This window comes from Camelus bactrianus, chromosome 16 (assembly GCF_048773025.1).
Source record: "Camelus bactrianus isolate YW-2024 breed Bactrian camel chromosome 16, ASM4877302v1, whole genome shotgun sequence".
Classification (NCBI taxonomy): domain Eukaryota; kingdom Metazoa; phylum Chordata; class Mammalia; order Artiodactyla; family Camelidae; genus Camelus; species Camelus bactrianus.
The window spans coordinates 11,745,464-11,766,982 of NC_133554.1; the positions used below are offsets into that span (position 1 = coordinate 11,745,464).

At 45.5% G+C, this 21,519-nt stretch overlaps 2 protein-coding genes across 2 annotated transcripts; both read left to right on the forward strand.

Annotated features, from left to right (window-relative positions):
• The first annotated feature begins 2,522 nt into the window (after positions 1 to 2,522).
• LOC105064293 (C-C motif chemokine 4) lies at positions 2,523 to 4,761 on the forward strand. The gene is made up of 3 exons (XM_010949171.3): positions 2,523 to 3,189; positions 3,689 to 3,803; positions 4,368 to 4,761. Exons 1-3 carry the CDS (start codon positions 3,114 to 3,116, stop codon positions 4,453 to 4,455), a joined length of 279 nt encoding a protein of 92 aa, XP_010947473.1. The 5' UTR covers positions 2,523 to 3,113; the 3' UTR covers positions 4,456 to 4,761.
• An 11,664-nt stretch (positions 4,762 to 16,425) lies between these two features.
• Positions 16,426 to 18,255, forward strand: LOC123615096 (WAP four-disulfide core domain protein 18). The gene is made up of 3 exons (XM_045512293.2): positions 16,426 to 16,584; positions 17,211 to 17,359; positions 18,010 to 18,255. The coding sequence occupies exons 1-3, from the start codon at positions 16,500 to 16,502 to the stop codon at positions 18,055 to 18,057; spliced, it is 282 nt and encodes a 93-aa protein (XP_045368249.1). The 5' UTR covers positions 16,426 to 16,499; the 3' UTR covers positions 18,058 to 18,255.
• The last annotated feature ends 3,264 nt before the right edge of the window (positions 18,256 to 21,519 follow it).

A 21,519-nucleotide genomic window follows, 5' to 3' on the forward strand; every position in this document is an offset into this window, starting at 1 on the left:
AGACCAAAGGAGTTATCTCTTCTTGGTTTATTGTCTTGACAGAACAACCAGATACTACAGTTCACCTTGGCTTTCCAGTCTCAGCATTTACTCACAAGGAAAACTCTAGTTCTGGGCTCATGCTCTTGGCCTTGGCACCCAGTGATCTCCCCAACATTTACATCTCAACACTCTCCCTCCAGGAGAGCACAGGATGTTGGGATTGACCCCCTCTGTTTCCTGTTCCTCAGCGGCTTGTAATCTCTTCTCTCGGTTTTGCTTCCTAATCTGAGCAGTGGCAAAACAGACTGAGATCAGAGAAAGCCACAGACTTGGATACGCTGAGGGAAACCAAAAGTACTAGGACCTTTGTAAGGTCATGGTACTGCTGGGGCTAGTGGTCCTGCTTTCAGCCTGGGCAGGCTGGGAGGACAAAATGACATAACAGATGTGAAAGTACCCAGAATAGAGTTGCAAGCCCAATGGCAGTAAGGGTTGGGAAGGGGAAACCTCTTACCAGCATAGGTGAGGGGAAGGGTAGGGCTTTCTTGCTCAGGAGTGACGGGGTGGCCCACAGCAGGCACATGGAGCTCCCTGGAACCATGGTTGACCCTTGCTGTCACTTCTCACATCCCTGAGCTGGAACTAGTTGATCCTAGAATAGCATCCTTTATGATACAGTCACTGGGTATGTAGGTGGAGGAAGGGGGAGGAGAAGAACCACTACCCCGTCATGGCTGGCGAACCAGAGAATTCAGTTGGAAGAGAGGTCAGGGAAGTTTCTCCGAAAAGATGAGCAACTTTTTTGGTTGTGTGTTCGAGAGGCACTTGTTAGCATTCTCTATCGACCGTTACTTAGAAATGGCCTTGATGTATAAACCTTGGCAGCCATTGATTTAGCTGAACAGACTGACACAAGGCTCTGTACTCTCAGTGTGGAATTTCACTGGTGTGAACACAGCATTATTGCTGAGACCTTCATGAATAAAACATTTTACCTCTATGAGCCAAAGATCAAATCAAGCCTACAAAGCAAAAGTCAACAGTCAAACTCATTGTGTGGCTCAGTGCAGACTAATCACCCATTCTTATCTGTTACCATTCCCCTGATATATCTTCATAATCTCTCCTTGGCTTGAAGATGACACATACTTTATTCCATCTCACAGTATGGCTATTTCTGTCACTGTCAACACCATCACTACATGAAGAACTCTGAGGGGCAGGGACGGGGCTTCGTTCAGCTCTGTCTGCCCCAACAGAGAGCAGATGACTACTAAATTGGGTTGAATGGAAATGCCATGGATAACCAAGTCTGTGTAGATTCTGGGCATCACATCCTCTTTCCCTTAAAGCAAGGTTGCATGAAGATGAAACTCCATCAGCCAGGACAGACCATGAGAGATACTAGCACATATGATATCAGAGGATCACAGAATGTTACAACTGGGGATGGGGGTCTTGGTGAAGATCAGAACATTTGAAGCCAGACTTACAGAAAGAAAAAGGTGAGGACACAAAGAATGGAGGAAAGAAGTACAGTTTGTGTGCGTGTGTAGGTGGTGGGGGCAGGGATGGGGGAGAGTGATGATGAAGTAGGATGACACTGTACGTTATTGAGTGACCCTGAAACACTCCAAGATGCTGCTCTGAGCCCTTCTATCTCACATCTCTGTGGCACCTGGGAGGCCTGGCTCCCTCTTATCACTGTTTCTCAGAGCAGAGGCCAGTAGCAATGGGAGCAGGTGGGTCAGAGTGGTTGAGCTGAAGATGGATAGAGATCTTGATCTCATCACCCCAGTGGCCCTCACTTGCCCTGATTCATGCACTGCTACTGTATTCCTGGCCTTTGGAAGCTTCATGTTGTTGCCTTCAGGTCCACAGCAGCTGCCACACCAGGCAGGGCTTTACATGAATACAAAGAATTCCCTGTGGATGACTGGGAAACACCCACACGCTTAGACTGCACCCTTTTTCTGCCACCTAGATGAAATCATTGCTAGATACATCCAGTTCCATTTGTATACTGGAGGAACTTCTTTATCTGGGTCTTCCAAACTTGATTCTAACTGAATTCTTTCTCCTTTTCTATTCTTGGTCCAAGGGAGCACAGTGGAATGTTGATTTCTTTGGCCTTTCCTTCTTGTTCTGGGACAGACTGGCCCCAATTTTTTTTTTCTTGCATTCAGCCCTAATAAGATGAGTCTCTATGGGTGGCATGGCCTTTAGCGGTCAGCAGTTTCTCTCTTTGGGGTCACGTCCTGTACTTGTCCTGCAGGTGACAGGGTGCAAAGAAAATGGATTTTAGAGTCAGATGATTCTCAGTCCAAATCTTGGCACTGCCACTGAACAGCTATGTGTTTATCTGTGAACTCTGCTCTGCTTTCTGTTCCTTATTGCCTTGGGGGAATCATCCACCCCTGCTCAGGGTTATGGCAGGATTAGAGGTGTGTATAGGGTGGATTGCCCAGTGCCTGGCACACGGTGAAATGTTGAATAAGTAGAAGTTATACTCGTACTGCAGGGTCCTTCAATGCTGGAATCTTTCTTTATGCCCAAGGAAGCATTAGAGGCATTGAAGTCACTCAGCCCAGCAGAAGGAGGCCTAGAAATGGAACACAGAATCCTGGCTGCTTCTTCCTTCTTGGGGCCAGGCTTGTGGCCACCCTGGAAAGACTGATACCATTTTCGGGAGGTGTCAACCACTGAGAGCAGCATGATTCTCATCTACAGGCCCCTTCTAGCAGGTGTGAAGGATCTATCTTTCTTTCTCGGGTTTGCAATTCTCCCCCAAGTCTCAGTCACTGCCTTTGGTGTACCACTTCCCTCTAGGGGTTCAGCCCACTTCTTCTCCCCTCCACCTCCCTCCGCTTTCCTCCGTGATGACATCGCTGGGGAAGAGAAAGCGGTGCCGAACGCCTCACGATCGCTGGCTTGTTTCCTTATCGGCACCATGACATCATCTGTACCCTGGAAATTCCGCCCTCTTTTCTGTGCCCTCACCTCTGTCTCAGGGCTCAGAGTTCCTATAAAGAGGGGTTCCCAACTCAGTATCAGCACAGAGCACAGTTGGGTTCTGAAGCTTCTGGGTTCTGCAGTCTCAGCCCCGGGCAAGTCTCTCCTCCGCCAAGACCATGAAGCTCTGCGTGACTGTCCTCTCCCTCCTCGTGCTGCTGGCTGCCTTCTGCTCTCCCGCACTCTCAGCACCAAGTAAGTCTGCCCTTTCATCTGCCCCTGGGTCACGATGTAGGCAGCGCTGACTTTTCTCGTTGGGGCTAGTACAGCAGTGGCATCTGGGGATGCACCAGAAGGGAGCCAGGAAGATTTCCCAGTAGTTAAATGTAGAGTCTGGTAGGCATTCAGCAGTATTCAAGTTCCTGTTTTCTTAAGAAATAGCAACCAGTAGACTTGTTTAAGCAAGTGCCTGTCTTGCTCTGTGCCTTGGTTTCCCCATCTGTAAAATGAAGGGAGTTAGACACATCCTCTGAGACCCAGTCCACCCTCAACCTTCTAGAATTCTTTCACAATCTTCTCCTAGGATCCTCTATTCAGAATAAGGCTCCTGCTCAGAGTGGGTGGGATTGGATGCCAGGGACAACATTTGGGGATCAGGTAGATGTACAGGGATGCCCACTGAATAGGTACACCTAGAAGCCAAAATGAACAGCTCTGGGCAGATCGTTCATCTCCCCTTGGCCTTTCTTTCCAGTGGGCTCAGACCCTCCCACTTCCTGCTGCTTCTCTTACGCCCAGCGGAAGCTTCCTCGCAACTTCGTGATGGATTACTATGAGACCAGCAGCCTCTGCTCCCAGCCAGCCGTGGTGTGAGTATCGTCCCTGGGGCCTTTCTGGGAGGAGAGAATGAGGGCGGGATTAGAAAAGGAGGCCTGCCTGGGGCAGGAGAGACCAGGAGAGACGAAGCCTCAGGGAGGCAGGTCAGAGCTGGTGGCCTCAAGAAAAGCAGAGAGGAACAGGCCATGAAGTCACCTGTTGAGTCCTAGAGGGACCTCAGGGGAGGGGGAGGCACTTTCTGGGGAGGAAGCTAGCCAGCGGCCAGGAAACCTGGGAAAGTCAAAAAGATGACAGGAGATGTGGGCTGATTACTTAAACTGTGCTTAGAAAACAGTGGAAAAGTCAGGGATAGCAGGAAGTGAATGGGGAGATATGTCCATACTGTTTGCAAAACTCATTGGCTCCTGGGCAACCCAGGAGGCCACAGCGAAATCCAGGGTGGAAGTTACAAGGAGTCCGGTCCCAGCAGCACCCCAGGAAGGGTTTTCCCATGCACTTGACTGTCCAACATGGGCCCCGGCCACGCAGAGGGAGAGACCCCCCCACAACAGGCAAGGTCCCAGGGGATTCTAATCTGTCCACTCCTTGTTCCACAGATTCCAAACCAAAAAGGGCAGGCAGGTGTGTGCCAACCCCAGCGAGTCCTGGGTCCAGGAGTACGTGGATGACCTGGAACTGAACTGAGCTGCTCTGAGCCCGGGGCAGGTGTTCTCCAGGGAAGGTCACCTGAGCCTGACGCTTCTCAGCAAGACGCCCCCTTTCCACGCTCACGACTCCTCTCCATAGTCCCTGTTCCTTCTCTTAATTTAATCTTTATAATGTGCTGTGTTATTGCATTTGGTGTTGTTTCCCATTATTTATGTTAGTTTTGTCAAAGGACATGTGTCCCCCATGGGGATGGTCCACCATCACTGTGTCTCTGCTGTTGCGGATACATGGATAATGCAACTCATTCCAAGTGTTTTCATAATAAAACTTAAAAAAAATGGAGACAGTTTCTTTGTGCTTTAATTTGATTTGGGAATTGTAAAGGGAATTGCCTGGTATTATTAACAGGGGCAAACTACAGTTTGCAGACACCATACGAGTGAGCAATTACTTAGTACTTAATATGGGATAAAATGTCTAAAGACACAACCTCACTTAATACTTTCAACAAGGATTTAATACCCTTATAAAATAGGGACTGTTATCATCAATTTCACAGATGAGGAAACGGGGGCACAGAGGAGATGTGACTTGCTAAGGCTTGTAGGTCTGCTTGGGGAGCATCGTGAAAGGATGATTCAAAACAGATAGCTATCGGCGGGGGTGGGTATAGCTCAGTGGTAGAGTGTGTGCTTAGCATGCACAAAGTCCTGGGTTCAATCCCCAGTACCTCTGTAAAAAAAAAATAAAATAAAAAAATTAAATTAAATTAAAAAATAATAAATAAAATAAAATAAAATAAAATAAAATAAAATAATAAAACTCCCAAATCCAAAGACGAAAAAAAGAAATCTTAGAAAAAAAAAAGATAGCTGTGCTAAGGGTTATCATTTCAATGTCTTGAAAAGAAGTTGTAAGTAGCAGCAGCAGCACAAGGCAGAGGGAAGGTGAAGCAGCTCAGAGTCAGAAAAGGAGGCGTCCATCACTCTCATCACCTTGCCTTCCTGGACCTCAGTTTTCACACCTGTGAGGGGGGAGTGATATTATCCCCTGTGAAGGGCTGTTACAGGGTGATGTGCAAAGCACTCATCATGGGGCCCAGCATCTGGAAGATTCTCTATTTCCCTCTTTAGAGCCTCAGCCTTTTCACTTAAAGTGGGCTGTCATGTCTGATCCTCCCATCAGGCAGATCAGACTTGTTAGTGGATGGGCTCTCTAAAGCCCAAAGCAAATGTGAAGTGTTCTCTTGAGGACAGAAGAACGAATGTCAGATTTGGTTCTGGAGCGCTGGGGGAGTGACCTCAAGCCACTTCTCCTTCACAGCCCTTCAGTCAGGGTTGTTCACCCTTCAAACTCTTCCTATGACGTGGGTCAGGGAGAACATGGCTCTGAAGTAGCATTATGTTAACTATTAAGTCTTCATCCACAGGGCACAGAATCTTGGTCTCAAAGCTGGGAGGACCCTCTTAGACCATCTGGTCCAACTCTATCATATTATGGAAACTGAGGGCCAGGGCCTGAGACATGACGTGCTAAAAACCACCTAGAAAGTGTCAAGGCCAGTGCCAAATCCCAGGTTAGTCCCATTTTCTGTGCTCCTTGTGATATGCCTCTGTGATCCCCATAAGGACAACTCATTGTGTAAGGAGGGTAAAGCCGGGGCTACCTCAAAATTGTGTGTCCTTTTTTTTAAATTGAACTATAGTTGATTTACAGTATTGTGTTAGTTTCAGGTGTACAGCAAAGTATACATATATATGCATAACTGAATATATATGTATACACATATGTATTCTTTTTCAGATTCTTTTCTATTATAGGTTATTATAAGATATTGAATATAGTTCCCTGTGCTATATAGTAAATCCTTATTGCTTATTTTACATATAGTAGTGTGCATCTGTTAATCTCATATGCCTCATTTATCTTTCCCTATGCCCTTTCCCGTTTGGTAACTATAAGTTTTCTATGTCTGTGAACCTGCTTCTGTTTTGTAAATAAGTTCATTTGTATTATTTTTTGATTCCACATATAAGGGATATCACATAATATTTGTCTGTCTTTATCTGACTTACTTCACTTAGTATGATAATCTCTAGGTCCACCCATGTTGCTGCAAATGACGATACTGCATTCTTTTTTATGGCTGAGTAGTAGTCCATTGTATGTATGGATGTATGGATATATTGCATCTTCTTTCTCCATTCATCTGTTGATAGACACTTAGGTTGCTTCTATGTCTTGGATATTGTAAATAATACTGCTGTAAACATTGGGGTGCATGTATGTTTTGAAATTTGAATTTTCATCTTTTCCAGATAGATACCCAGGAGTAGGATTGCTGAATCATATAGAAACTCTATTTTTAGTTTTTTAAGGAAGCTCCATACTGTTTTCCATAGTAGCTTCACCAATTTACATTCCCACCAACAGTGAAGGAGGGTTCCCTTTTCTCTGCACCCTCTTCAGTGCTTATTTTTTGTAGAATTTTTTACGATGGCCATCCTGACTGGTGTGAGGTAATACCTCATTGTAGTTTGGATTTGCATGTCTTATTTGAGTGTTCTTAGTCTGATGCAAAAGCAGAACCTTGTATCTCTCTGGGGCCGATAGACACAATTTCCTTCCTTGCCTTGCCCTCGACCACTCCCATCATCCCAGAGTTCCAATAGAAACCTTCTTCAGATTCCACAGAGACTGAGAGAAGGAGGCTGGGAGCAGAACTGATCTCAAAAGTTATTAGGAGAAGCTAGCAGCAGTGAACCTGACTAGTCTTGGCTTCTGCTTTTCATCTCTAGATCAGAGCTGTCTAGTAGGTAGCCACTAGCCACAAGTGGCTATTTATATTTCAGTTTAATTCGACTTAAATTTAGAATTCATTTCCTCAGTTGGACTAGTCACATTTCAAGTGCTCACTGGCTGCATGTGGCTAGTGGCTGCCGTATTGGACAGTGCAGCTATAGAACATTTCCATCATCGTAGAAATTTCCACTGGATAGATATTCTCAGGGCCCAAAGGGAGTGAAAGGAGGGGGAGTTGGGTTGGCATGGAAGGTGACAGTGTGGTCTTTGGCAAAAGATACACAACTCTATTCTAAAGCAAGGGGTTAGAAGAGAGAATGGATGATCCCCAGGCCTGAGACAAGGTACAAATCACTGTGGTGACCTAAATAATGCCCCTCAAGGTGATTCACGTCATAATCCCCAGAACCTGTGTATATTACCTTAGGTGGCAAAAAAAAAGACTTGATAGATGTGATCAAGTTAAAGATGTTGAGAAGAAAAGATTATCCTGGATTATTTGGCTGGACCCTAAATCTGGTCATAAGTGTCCTTAGAAGAGGGGGCAGAAGGAGATCTAACTACAGAAGAGAAGGCAATGTGATAACAAAAGCAAGGAGCCATGCTGCTGGCTCTGAAGGTGGTGGAAGAGACCAGGAGCCAAGGAATGCAAGGATGCAGCTCTAGAAGCTGGAAAAGGCAAGGAAATGGTGTCTTTCCTAGAGCTTCCAGAAGGAGCGCAGTCCCTTTGACTTTAGCTCAGTGAAACAGATTTTGGACTTCTGACCTCTAGAGAATAAATATGTGTTGTTTTAGGATACCAAGTCTGTGTAATTTGTTACAGCAGCAGTAAGACATTAATACAAATCACCAACTGAAGAATCACTGACAGTGTCCCCCTCCAGTGCAGTGTGGAAGGTGCATTCTAGAAGATGAGACAAACTTCCCCACAGGGGAAACCCAGGGTGAAGCGGACACATTCCAAGGCGATGGACTATGATGGGGTGGGACATTTCAAGGGAAGGTTCTGCTTCCGCAGCTGAGTATGAGGGCTGAAGCTTCACCAAGGTTTCAACACCCATCAGCCACATTAAGAGGAAGTCTGACTCTTCTTGAGACTCCTGCAGCTTTCCGGGGGTCTTGAATTCCTGTCTGGAGGAATCCATCCCCTCATTTGTCTAATGAAGCCCAGAGCAGAGCCATGACTCGTCTCTGGTTACATTACAGAGAGAGGACAGGGTTGGGGCCAGCATCTGGACCTCCTCCCTCACAGTGGAGCCCTTCTCACCACACCTCCCTGCCCCCGAGCAAACAGGAAGGGAGAAACTCAGCCCCACAGAGGCCGGATGTCCAGGGAAGATGGCAGGAGACTTGCACACCCTCATGAGCAAATGCTTTACCCAGGAATTACAGATTACAGTGTGGAATCCTTGCTGTGGGGCAATGCAGGACTTCACCTGTTGTGCAATATCAGACTTCGTTTTTCCTTTCTCCTCGTTTCATAAAACTTCCTTTTCTTACCCAGAGATAGGGAGATTGTATCTGCTTACATGACTGCCCAGTTGAGGTTTCTCTGTGTTCCTGGTTGGTGGCCAGAGCCAGAACAGATGAGACTGGATGGGGGATGGGAACCACTGGGCGCCAAACCTGGGTTTTCTGCTCTCCTGCAGGGCCCACCTCCCTCATCTCCCTCTCCAGACGGAGGTTGTCTGTTTCCTCATGTTCTGATTTATGCAAACTTTCTGTTTCTCGCTACCTCACCGCAACCCAGAATCTTCTATAATGCTCCCCTGACACAGGCATTTTCCTCTTAGGAGGCCAGGAGCTGAGCAAGCAGAAGCAGGGGCCGAGGATGAAAGTTGAGCTGCGGATGGTGAAAGAAACCACAGCTCTTCCTGATGACTGAGCGCTGAGCTGCTTTGTAGACTTACGCTTCATGGACCTAGGGACCTGTCCCCTCTCTCTCTCTCTTTTCCGGTTGTCTCCATTTGTTCTCCCCGCCAAACGCCTCACCTCATGGGTTCCCGTTGGGTCCAGGCAGGCAGGAAAGTGGAAGAAGATGTAGGAGCTGAGAGAAATGTGTGACTGCATTTCCCTACTTTTTAAATAGCTCCATTTTTAGAAACATGATAACTGTGTAAAATACATCCACTTAGAAGAAAAGATTAAGTTACAGTTTTTTTTTCAGGGTAAGACAGGTTTGGTCCCAACAGGATGGTCTGGGGACACCCGCTTATATGACAACTCCCAGCGTAGTCATGGGGAGATCATTTCTCCAGGCTGTATTAACTCCTTCTGAATCTCACAACCCTGGGTGCCGGGACTCCCCAAGGAGACCTGTTGCCTACAGTGACTCCTTATTCATCTCCAGGAATCCTTTCTTCTTTCTGCCCGAGGCTGGAAGAAGGGGGTCCCAGCACTTCCGAGCTCCTCACTGTGCCAGACACTACACTGCCCGGGTTTCATGTATAGTCTTCTTTAATCCTGGAAAATATTTGGGTAGATATCATTGTTCCCATCTTAAAGATGAGAAAACCAAGGCTCTAAACGGTCAAGAGATAGAGTCACAGTCTAGAGATGGATTTTTTTCCTTAACCTTCTCAGTTGTGATCCCTGCAGCCCAATTTGATTTTCACTAGCACTCCTTTTCTATAACCTTCCTACACATCCACCCTGGAATCATTAAGCCCCTCTCCCTTCCATCCTGCCTCTCTATCTCCTTGATTGGGGAGGTTGGAGAAGCCTGTCTTCTCCCCTTTTATTTTGTAAAAGAGCAAATTCTTGACTCTTCCTGCCTGACTGTAGAGGGCGCTGTTGCGCCTGTGACGCAAGATGAAGTCTGGGGATTGAAGTCCTAACCTAAACGGCTGTTGGAATTCCTGACGTAGAGCAGCCAAGTAATAGTTTGGTATCATGCCCTCGGTGACCTTAAAATTAATAATTTTTGAATAGGTAACAATGGACATTGTATAATATTCAAAAGAATATCCAACCAAGATAAATCTCCCTCCTGCTTCTATCACCCTAGGAGACTAGGACACTTCCCTACGAGCCACAAGTGACTGTTTCCACTCTTTAACAAATTCATGCATAGATTCAACAAACTTTTAGAGGCATCAGGAAATAGAACAACACAAGTGAGAAGAAGGAAATCCCAGACCACTGGGGCCTTAGGTTTCAAGCGTTTCTCCTAAAGGGGCTTTAAACCTCTCCTTTAACACGTTCCTTCAGCTTTACTAAGTTCCTGCCAGCTGTGCTCTGGTACAAATTTAATTCCAACATAAAACACTTCCTTGAGCTTTGAAGATGCTCCTTTTCCTCCCCTGCACTCAATTCCCCAGACCAAGGGTAGCTGGAAACATCCTTGGTAAGTTTCACAAGCCTGTCTAATTCATGTGATGTTTGTACATTTCAAAGTCTGGACTTGGAGGTGCAAGAATGTTAACTTTATCTTTCCCATAAATGAGCCCAGCTCTCTGGCCCCCATTTCTTTGGGTGGTAGGAGATGTAATCTGGCCACAAGGTGGGCATAAATGCTTCCTGATGTTTTTTCTCTAACCAAGAATCTCCCACCTGTCATCCCTCTTCCTTGTCTCCCATTCTTCCCAGGGTCGCTCTGCATCCTGGGGGCTAGTGTGTGATCAGGCTGCTGGGGGCACAGGAATCTTGCTCCTTGTCATCTCCTGACCTCTGCTGGTATCTACTGAGTGCATCTCTGTCACTGGGCATCAGTCCCTCTGTTGTATCACTGTTCTGTCATGGCTCCCTAGGTTGGGTCCATGACTCTGCTCCTTTTGTCCCATCCTAAGCTCCTCTGAGCCCACCAGGCCTGGGGCTTCTTGGACAGGCTGGCAGCCTCCCTGGGCTGTTCCCCCTTCCTGCCCCCCTCTATCTACAGTCCACCTTCTTCCCTGGGCAGGGATGGGGCCCTATTAAGATTATTCTCAGATGTCTACCTTTTCAACTCATATCTTTTATCCTCCCATTGGAGAGATCTTATTTTCTCTCCTAGTAAGTGAAGAGCTAGCTCTTAAATCATGAATTTAAAAAATGTATCTATTCTTTATGGTATCAGCCTTATCTCCAGTTTCCTTTGGGGCTTGGCCTTTTGAACACCTTCCCCCCCACTTCCTCCCACCTCCACTCAAATCTTTTTCTCCCCAAAAGCTCAGCTCTACAAAAAGAAAGCCTGTGTTTTCAGAACTATTCTGTAGGGTTGAGCCAGGATGGAGGAGTAGAGAGGCTCACAGCTTGTCCTCTCCCACAAATACACCAAGAATGACATCTACAAGCCCACTGAATCGCAGAACACTTACTGAACTCTGGCAGAGTGGCTCTCGGTTAGAAATACAGGAGGATTCTCACAAAATCCGCTGACGCACTCCAACCCTGCCTGCTACACACCACAGCTCAGAAATGGGTCCAGAAACCCCTACTCCAGCAACAGGGGGAGCAGACCAGGCCCCTGTCAAGGCTGTGACAACTACAGAACAAAAAAAGAAGGCCCAGATCAGCAACAACAAGCCCTGATCACCATAACTCCAACCACACCCCCAATCAAAGGGATACCAGCCAGCACACACGGAAGGGAGGCGTGGCAACCAGCCATGCTAAGAACAGCCCTCGCAACAAAACTATTAGATGCACACAGTCTACACCCGAACGCTCCCACTTTAAATAAAAACAAACAAAAATTAAAACAGCCCTTCAAGACCACAGCAGATAACTGATCCTCTTAAATCCACAGAGCCAGAGAAACGTAAGTAAAATGAAGAAGCAGAGGAACTTACTCCCAATGAAAAGAACAAGAGAAGTCCCCTAAGAACGATCAATGAAACAGAACTCAATGGTCTACCAGATCATGGCTTCAAAAAGGGAATGATCAACACACTGAAGGAACTAAGAGACACTGTCAGTAGAGACCGAGAATACTGTAAAAAGGAAATTGAAACTATAAGGAAGAGCCAATTAAAAACAGAAAACTCAATTGCTGAGAACAATTATGTAGAGTCTGAAGAAAAACCCACTGAGGCACTCGAACGACTTGTTTCTCTAAGCTGTGTCCACCCTCCCCCAAGGGCAGCGAGTCTCCACTTCTAATTGTCTGCTTGCAACAGAGGGGAATGGGAGTGAGTATAAGAAATTGGAGAGGGAGGGAAGACACCTTGTAAATTCCTCACAACGTTGTCTGTTACACTCTGAAAGTAATGCAGAAAGGCAACAGGCCCACAGGTGTTAGGAACACATCTTTGGCCAGATCTGTGCCGTTTGACTTTGCAAGTTTGATCATCTCTGACCTAAGTCTCATGATCCATAACAAAATCTCTTGGTGTCTATCTTCAGCTTTTCATGACACAAGACAAAAGATGCAACACAAACAAGGTGTGGGACTTGGGGGCTGAGCATGCATTTAGGTGTTTGAAGGATTTGGCAGGAATGGGAAATGAGGACGAAATTCCAGGAAAAATGGATCCTAGGAAATTCAGGAGTCTAAACACAGAGGCTGCTATCACCTTATATAGTCTTGTGTGCCATCCTGGGAAAAAAAAAAAAAAGAATGAAACTTCAATGGATGCAGGGGTGACGGTTGGGTTTTGCGGACTGAGGACATCTAGGAATTCCCAAGGTCTAGACTCAATCTTCTCCCTTAATTTTTTATATGCACCCAATGGCTGCTGCAGACATCAGGCCCCTTCAAATGGTAATATGTCATGAGAACTGGCCAAAGCCCCAAATTTGTGATGGTGATTCGAGCACTAGAAATCAGCTTTTTATAGGGACATCATTTTGTTTTGTTTTTTTTCACAAAGAAATAAAGGTTTTTATTAGGTAGGTGAAGTGTCCTTCATTTCCATGTGCATAAAAAAGCATTTTGGGGAGTTTTTCTAGAAGCCCACCAGTGGAGACATCACATCTAGGGGGCTGGGGCGGGCTTAAAGCGTTGGCAGGGTGTGACTTTTTTTGAGTCTCACTTTTCATCATTTGGGACACAGGGACGCAATGAAAGCAACCCCACCCACAGGCTTGTGCGCTTTCAGTGTGATGATGTGTGTTAAAATACAGGACCTGCCACGCAATCACGTGCTTAATAAAGGTCCCGTGTTCGCGTGATTACTGAGAAGAGTCCTTCCTGGACAAGCCTGCAGTGTCTGTTATTGAAATGTCTACCTCAGCAAGACTATTGTTACAGGCCATAATTATCCTTTACTTTGGAAAGGATAATTATCCTATCCTTTGGAAACTCCAACAAACAGGTTACACTGTGTTAGAGAATTTCTGCTAATTAAGTTTCTTCACATAACTCTTTGTCTTATATTCCCAATTGGGATACATCCCAAGGGGAGGATGAGAATATACAGTTTGAAATAATCCATTAAGAATTTAATCTGGGGAAGTGAGACTAAAAATGTCCTAGATCAGCGTGTGAGACATCCACGTCTCTTTCCCTGTGGGGAGGAGGTGTCAGTTGTATAGCCTTTTTCTTCCCCTTTCAGTTTTATTGAGATGTAATTGACATACAGCACTGTATAAATTTAAAGTATATAAAATAATGGATTTGACTTATATATATATCATGAAATGGTTACAGTAGGTGTAGTGAACATCCATTATTATCTTATTTACGTACAACATTAAAGAAATAGAAAAAAAATTTTTCCTTGTGATTCGAACTCTTAAGATGTACTCTTTTAACAGCTTTCATTTATAACTTACAGCAGTGTTAATTATCTTTATCGTGTTGTACATTACACCCTTTACAGGACTTACTTAACTTATACCAGAAAGTTTGTACCTTTTGACTACCTTCACCTAATCCCTCCTCCCCCACCTCTGCCTCTGGTAACCACAAGTCTGATCTCTTTTTCTATGAATTTGTTTGTGTGTTTTTTTAAATTGAAGTATAGTCAGTTACAATGTGTCAGTTTCCGGTGTACAGCATAATGTTTCAATCATACATATACATACATACATTCATTTTCATATTCTTTTTTCATTATAGGTTAGTACAAGATATTGAAAATAGTCCTGGTGCTATACAGAAGAAATTTTTTTTAATCTAATTTATATATAGTAGTTAATATTTGCGAATCTTGAACCTCCGATTATCCATTTCCACCCCCTTTCCCCCTAGTAACCATAAATTTGTTTACTATGTCTGAGTTTATTTCTGTTTTGTAGATAAGTTCATTAGTGTCTTCTTTTTTTCTTTTTTTTTTTTTAAGGTTCCACATATGAGAGATATCATATGGTATTTTTCATTCTCTTTCTGGTTTACTTCACTTAGAATAACGATCTCCATCCATGTTGCTGCAATTGGCATTATTTTATTCTTTTTTATGGCTGAGTAGTATAAATATATTGTATAAATATACCACAGCTTCTTTATCCAGTCATCTGTCGATGGACATTTAGGTTGTTTCCATGTCTTGGCTATTGTATTTAGTGCTGCTATGAATATTGGGGTGCATGTGTTGTTTGTTTTTGAAGCATTAATAATTGACCTACCACATTATGTTAGTTCCTGGTGAGTCAATATTTCTGTACATTTCAAAATGATCCCAGCTGAATTATATATATACATATATATTTATAAACCACACTTTCTTTATCTATTCATCTAATCAGATATACAAGTACAGGAGGCTCAGAGGGTCCCAAACAGGAAGAACCCAAACAGACCCACACCAAGACATATCATAATCAAGATGGCCAGAGTCAAGGATAAAGAAATGATCCTAAAGGCAGCAAGAGAAAAACAAAGAGTGAGTTACAAGGGAACCCCCATAAGGCTCTCAGCTGATTTCTCTACACAAACACTACAGGCCAGAAGGGAGTGGCAAGATATATCCAAAGTCCTGAATGAAGAAAAGATGCAGCCTAGGATACTCTATCCAGCAAGGCTATCCTTTAGAATAGAAGGAGAGACAAAGAATTTCAAAGACAAGCAAAAACTAAAAGAGTTTAGCAACACTAAACCCATGCTAAAAGAAATATTGACAGGTCTACTCTAAGTAGAAAAGAAGCAGGATGCTACAAAAATGAGAAACTCATAACTGGAAAGGAGATAACTGCCATGAATTACAAAAAGAATAAACACAAAATTGTAAAAGAAGACATCTAAATCATTAAGAGTGGGAGAGGGAAGCAAGGAAAGCCACTGTGGTGAACAGTATGGAGATTCCTCAAAAGACTAGGAATAGACTTACCATAGGACCCAGGAATCCCACTCTTGGGCATATATACAGAAGGAACCCTACTTCAAAATGATACCTGCACCCCAATGTTCATAGCACCACTATTTACAATAGCCAAGACATGGAAACAGCCTAAATGTCCATCAACAGATGACTGAATAAAAAAGATGTGGTATATTTATACGATGGAATACTATTCAGCCACAAAAACTGACAACATAATGCCATTTGCAGCAACATGGATGTTCCTGGAGAATGTCATTCTAAGTGATGTAAGCCAGAAAGAGAAAGAAAAATATGAGATTGCTCATATGATGACTCTAAAACAAAACAAAACATAAATATAGAACGGAAACAGACTCATAGACATGGAATAAAAACTTGTGGTTGCCAAGGGGGCGGGGGGCGGGAAGGGACAGACTGGGATTTTAAAATGAAGAATAGATAAACAAGATTATACTGTATAGCACAGGGAAATATACAAGATCTTGTGGTAGCTCACAGCGAAAAAAAAATGTGACAATGAATATATGTATGTTCACGTATAACTGAAAAATTGTGCTCTATACTGGAATTTGACACAACATTGTAAAATGACTATTACTCAATAAAAAATGTAAAAACAAAACAAAAAAATTGTTCTACCACATTATGTTAGTTCCTGGTGATTCAATATTTCTGTACATTTCAAAATGACCCCAGCTGCATTATATACATACATATATATTTATAAACCACACTTTCTTTATCTATTCATCTACTGATGGGCATCTTGGTTTCTTGGCAGATATGAAATGTACAGTATGGGGAATATAGTTAATAATTATGTAATATCTTTGTATGGTGCCAGATGACAACTAGGCTAACAAGTGTTCCTGCGCTCTCCAGCTTGGCATGTGCATTTCCAAGAAAAGCCATACCCTCTTTAGAGAGAAACCAGTTGTGAAATAGAACAAAGAAACTAGAACATCTTGGGGCACTCCCTAGAGAGCTTATATTTTTATCCTCTTCCTGCTGTACTGCCTCCCGCCCCACCCTCTTTTCTGGTGGCGCTGAGTATAAGTTGGAACTGGGCTCTGTCTGCCCATCACATCAAAGGCCAACATGAAGACAGGCACTATTTTTGTTCTGGTGGCTTTCATCATGGTGGGGATGGAGGTGGCCTGCGCTCAGAGACCTCCTCTTCGAGGTGAGGACGTTGAGAGGACACTATCTGAGGGCAGAGAAGGCTCAGAGCCCAGCGTTAGACCTGGGGATGGTTTGGCACAGAAACAGCAATGTAGCTACTGCAGAGTGGAGGTTTGGCATTGATCAGACTCATTGCATTTGATCTAAATGAGATGTCACCCTGCATTTCCCATTCTCCTTATCAGATTGGGTTGAGTCTGGTTAGGAGTTGGGGATAAAGGGTGAGGATTTTCTCCAGTGCCCTGGATGTGAGACTCCAAAGGGGAGTGGCTCCGGGACGAGCACAGGGTATGTGTGAGGGAGGGACACGGCTGTCTGTGAGCGAAGGTTTTCTAATATTTTCTTATAAGGTGAAAATGAGAGGGTGTGACAGTGCAGGTTTAGTGTCTTCTGAGGCTCTGCAGCTTTTGGAGCAGGGAGAATGCTCTCCTAAGGCCCAGACTGTGGGCATAAGAGTGAGAGTGGAGCCATCAAGGCTGAGGGAGGACTCCAGAGTTCAGAGCCCGACGGAAGCAATAGAAGAGGCGGGGGTCCTGCCAGCGCCGAGGGCTTCGGACATCCAGCGTTAGCTCTCACGCCTGTTTTGGCGACCGTATCAGACTCCACAAAAACCATTGTACGTTTCAGGACGACAGAGACCTGGAGTCTGCCCAGAAGTGCCCAAAGGGATGGCTGGGATTTGTGCTGAAATGTGCTCAGGGGATGAATCTTGTCCCAAAGGAATGAAATGCTGCAGCAATGGGTGTGGTCATGTCTGCAAACTTCCTGTCCCCAAAGTGAGTATAAATCAGCCAAACCTGGCCAAGGGTGCAGTCAGCTCCCCAGTGGACTTTGCTGGGCAGACGGCTGCTCACATGGCACTGCACTCAAAGGGGCTTAACTCTTCCTGGAAAACGGGTCTTCCTGGGAGGAAGAGGGAAAGGAAAGAGAACCCCAAGTGATGAGTATCTCCTGTGTCAGGCAGGCATTGTGCTGGAATTGAGATAAAAAGGCAAACACAGCCAGGTGAGGGAGACACAGCTGGGTAAATAATTACAACCTAGTGTGATAAGTGCTTTGTACAGATTTCTCCTAAATTCAGGGTTGGGGTGGGGGTGGCAAAGGGAGGCGTTACTGGTTTTGCCTGCAGGGAGAAGGACTGGGAAACATGTCAGAGAGTAGAGAACACTTAAAGGAGAGCGTAAAGGATGCATAAAGTTTGCTGGAGGAAGGAAGGGAGAGCAGTTCAGATGGTGGGAGGAACATGGGCCCTGCACTGGAGACGGGGAAGTGACTGTAGTCAGTAGAGGTTCCAGCATCTCAGGAAGGTTGGTGGAGGATCAGCCATGCCAGAGTCCAAAGAGGAATGAGCTGCCCACTGAAGAGTTTGGTAAACTTATGGAGGTTTCTAAGTGGAGGAAACATCATGTTCAAATCTCTATTTCAGAAGGGTGGCTCTGGTGACTATGTGAAAGGTGGACCAGACGTTTACTGAGCGTGCCTGGAGACCAGCCCCAGAAGATTTTTTGTGAGTCAGTAAATCCGATGCTTGGCACAACAGTCAGACTCTTCTATATCCATTCCTGGCTATTTCCTGCCCCTGAAATTGCAGCCTTGGAAGATGAAGCTCTAAAATGGTGGAATGGCTACTTTCTAAAAAGCTTGTTTCCAAAATAAACTCTCTGTGGCATTATTGGGGCGGTGTCATTCTTTCCACTTCGGCATTCTGGTGGACCCTCTGTGGACTAGCAGGACCATATGTGTGCACTGCAGTGAGCCCATGAGTAGGCAGTACCCAGGATACCAACAGCAGAGGCAAAGTCCTCTCAGCTAGTTCCTTTCCTCCTTTCATGTCTGTGTTTCCCGACAGGGCAGAAGGCACAAGAATATTTTCTCAAGCATTCTGTCAATATGATTGTGGTCAAGCAAAAAAAAAAAAAAAAAAAAAAAAAAAAAGACCTTGTAGCACATAGCAGGCCTGTTGGAGCATCCTTTATTAGGGCAAGACTCAGAAGGAGCAGAAGGAGCAGGAGAGGAACAAGTATGGGGATTACCCCATTGTAAGGCAACACACTCACATCTAGCTGGACTGGATGCCTAACTCCAGGAGAGGGACCCTGACCCTCGGGATGTGGAGTTTTGGGTGACGTGAGTCAGGAAGTACCAGCTCCTATCCTGGAGTGATTAGGAGTTAGGCTACAGTTAGGAGATGGGCTCTGGGGATGGAGCCTTGGATTCAGACTTTACCTGAGGCAGAGGGTCAACCTAGGTCTCCCAAAGAAGCCCTGACAAAAGTCATGGTCTGGACTGACTGCTACAAGCTTGCTCTCTCTGAGATCTCCATTCACTTCTTTCCACCTAGACTCCCCCCACCTAGCCTGCTGAGTTTGGTCTTCCATATCTGTGTGTCCCTGTCACTAACACTGCTCTTGCTTCTCACATAGCACATCTTGAAACCCCGTGCCCCAAGGCCTCACCAGTCTGTGTGTTGGAATAAGGGCATATTAGCACTGAAATCTTCTCTCACTGGCTGGTCATCCCCATCCCAAACCCCTCCATGCTCCAGTTTCCCTCGGTCATTTGTGGGGGCTCATGAACGTACCCCTAAAATGTTCTCCCTTTATCTGCCATTCTGAATGCCAAGGTCTAACCTTTCCCTGCAAAGATACTCGAGGACGCATCCCACAGCTTCCACTTTAGGTTTCTGCCCTCTAGATAGTGGTGATGTCCCTACAAAGTTGTTTGTGCTCTTTTGTAAACTTCTCATTTCTCTCCCCTGCATTTAAACCTCCTTCATAGTTAGGGGAAAACTCTGTTTCTCTCTTTGGAAGTTGATAAGGCCCAGGCGCTCCCTCCCGACTTCCTGACAGGTGGGGCTTGCATTAGCATGCTTCTTTCTGAAGATGTGGACTTGTAGGAAATGACACATGGACTTAGGGACAGACAGAAACAACTCACGGCATCATAGGTGCCAGCAACTGCATCCTAACTGGGTGGTTGCTGTGAGCGGGACTCAGCCACGCCCTCTGCTACCTGCCTTATTTTGACTCTTAATACGTTCCTGAGCCTGATTCGCCAGTCTTTCCTGTTGCTTCTGTAAGCTACATAATAGCTTCTTTCCAAAATTCCTGCTGTCTCAAGTTGGTCGGGACTGGCTTCTTTAATTTAATTTCCATAATTGCACCTGAGGGTGTTAACGCATATGGAAATTGTCTGGCGTGGAGACAGGCCATTTATGCTGAGGGCAATGGCAGGAGCCTGGGTTTCATGAACTGATCTAGTTAGAAGCTAAAGGCCACCAAAATCCAATTAATATCCCAGCCTGGAAACCTGGCATGCAGTGGTGACACAGTGAAGAACCTCCTTGGTTAAATGTATTCCTATGTATTTTATTCTTTTGGAATCTAGTGTAAAAGGAATTGTTCCCTTCATTTCTTCTATGGATTTTTCATTGCTGGTGTGTTGTTTGCATTGACCCCAACAGGTAGGGCTTAGAATTATGATGCTGCATTCTGATGATGTGTTAGAAGCTAAAGGCAACTAAATGTAATGTTTCTTTGTCTAAAAGGTATGAAAGCGTCAGCTCTGGTCACTTCTTTGGGTCTTCCTTCTCCTGAGAGGTCTCCCATGTACCTGTAAAATTTAATAAAACTTTCATGCTTTTCTCCTGTTAACCTGTCTTACTCAGGTAACACTGTTCACTCGTCTCAGGAGGATGGAAGTGAGGAAAGAGAAACCAGAGGCTCAGCGTTTTCCTGTTGTTTTTTCCTTGCAGCCCCATGGCCCCACTGGCTCAGGCATAATCCGTAGGGACTGAGGCCCAGTCCAGGTGATAGCCCTCAAGCTGGATGGATCCCCACCATCCCCTCTGGCCACCACAGCCTTGGTACTGGGCTGGATTCTCCTACCCTGGCCTGTTCTTTCCCTCAGGGTGAGCCTGTCCCAGGCTGTTCCTCCCTCTCCCAGGCTAAATGACACCTGGCAGAGCCACGGGGCTGCCTGGTCGGACCAGCCCCAGCCATGCTCTCCTGTAAACTTGTTTACCCGAATTGGGTGGGGAGAAGCCACCAGGAAGTCTGGGGTGCTCATGTCAGAGCCAGAGGCGAGAGAGATGGAGAAATTGGCTTTCTACCTGTCTTCTCTAGCCGATACCTCACAGGACTTGGGAGCCCTTTGAAGTGAAGGGCAGTCTCCCCACTACTGTCCAGAATGTGATGTGACCACGTGAGGCCTCATGGAAACATGGCGCCATCTTGGAACGTGGGTGGACTCTCAGCTTTGGGATCAGCTGGACAGAGTGCCCCGCTGTCCTGGGCAGCACGACCACGAGGACAGTGACAGTGGGGGCAGGTTGGGCCTCTAGGCTCAGGTGGCTTTGCAGAGAGCAGACCACTCCCCAAGGCCATATGAGAGGGACATGAGTGGGTTTGTTGGTGAGCACAAGTGGACACTTTGGGGTCTCCCAGAAATGTGTGGGCAAGACTAGAGAGGTGGGGTGTGGGTAGATGAGTATGAGATGGGAACAGCTAGGCAGACAGATGTGGGTACACAGAGAATATGACCTCTTTCCTCTCTCCAGCACAGTTAAGTCTTGGAACCTTGAGGTTAAAGCTTTGTGACACATTAGCAGTCGGAGAGGGAAGAAGAGACCGTTTGAAAAAAGTGATACTGGCCACAATGGGGACTGGAGGTAGTAATGAATGGAGCCCAGATGTGTCCTGGAATACTTTTTTAGATCACTGAAAGTTGAGGTAGAAGTTAATGGAAGGCTGATGCACCACAGTCAGTCCTCTCATGCCCAGGATCCTCAGAACTGAAGCTTCGGTTTACCTTACCTGGGAAAAATTCTGCCCCGTTGAGATGCTTGCTCAAGGCTAGGAGAACTTGGACTGGATGCTGGAGGAATCCTGATAACTGTTTGCAAAACAACTGTTTGCATCTTCCCCTGAGATTTCTC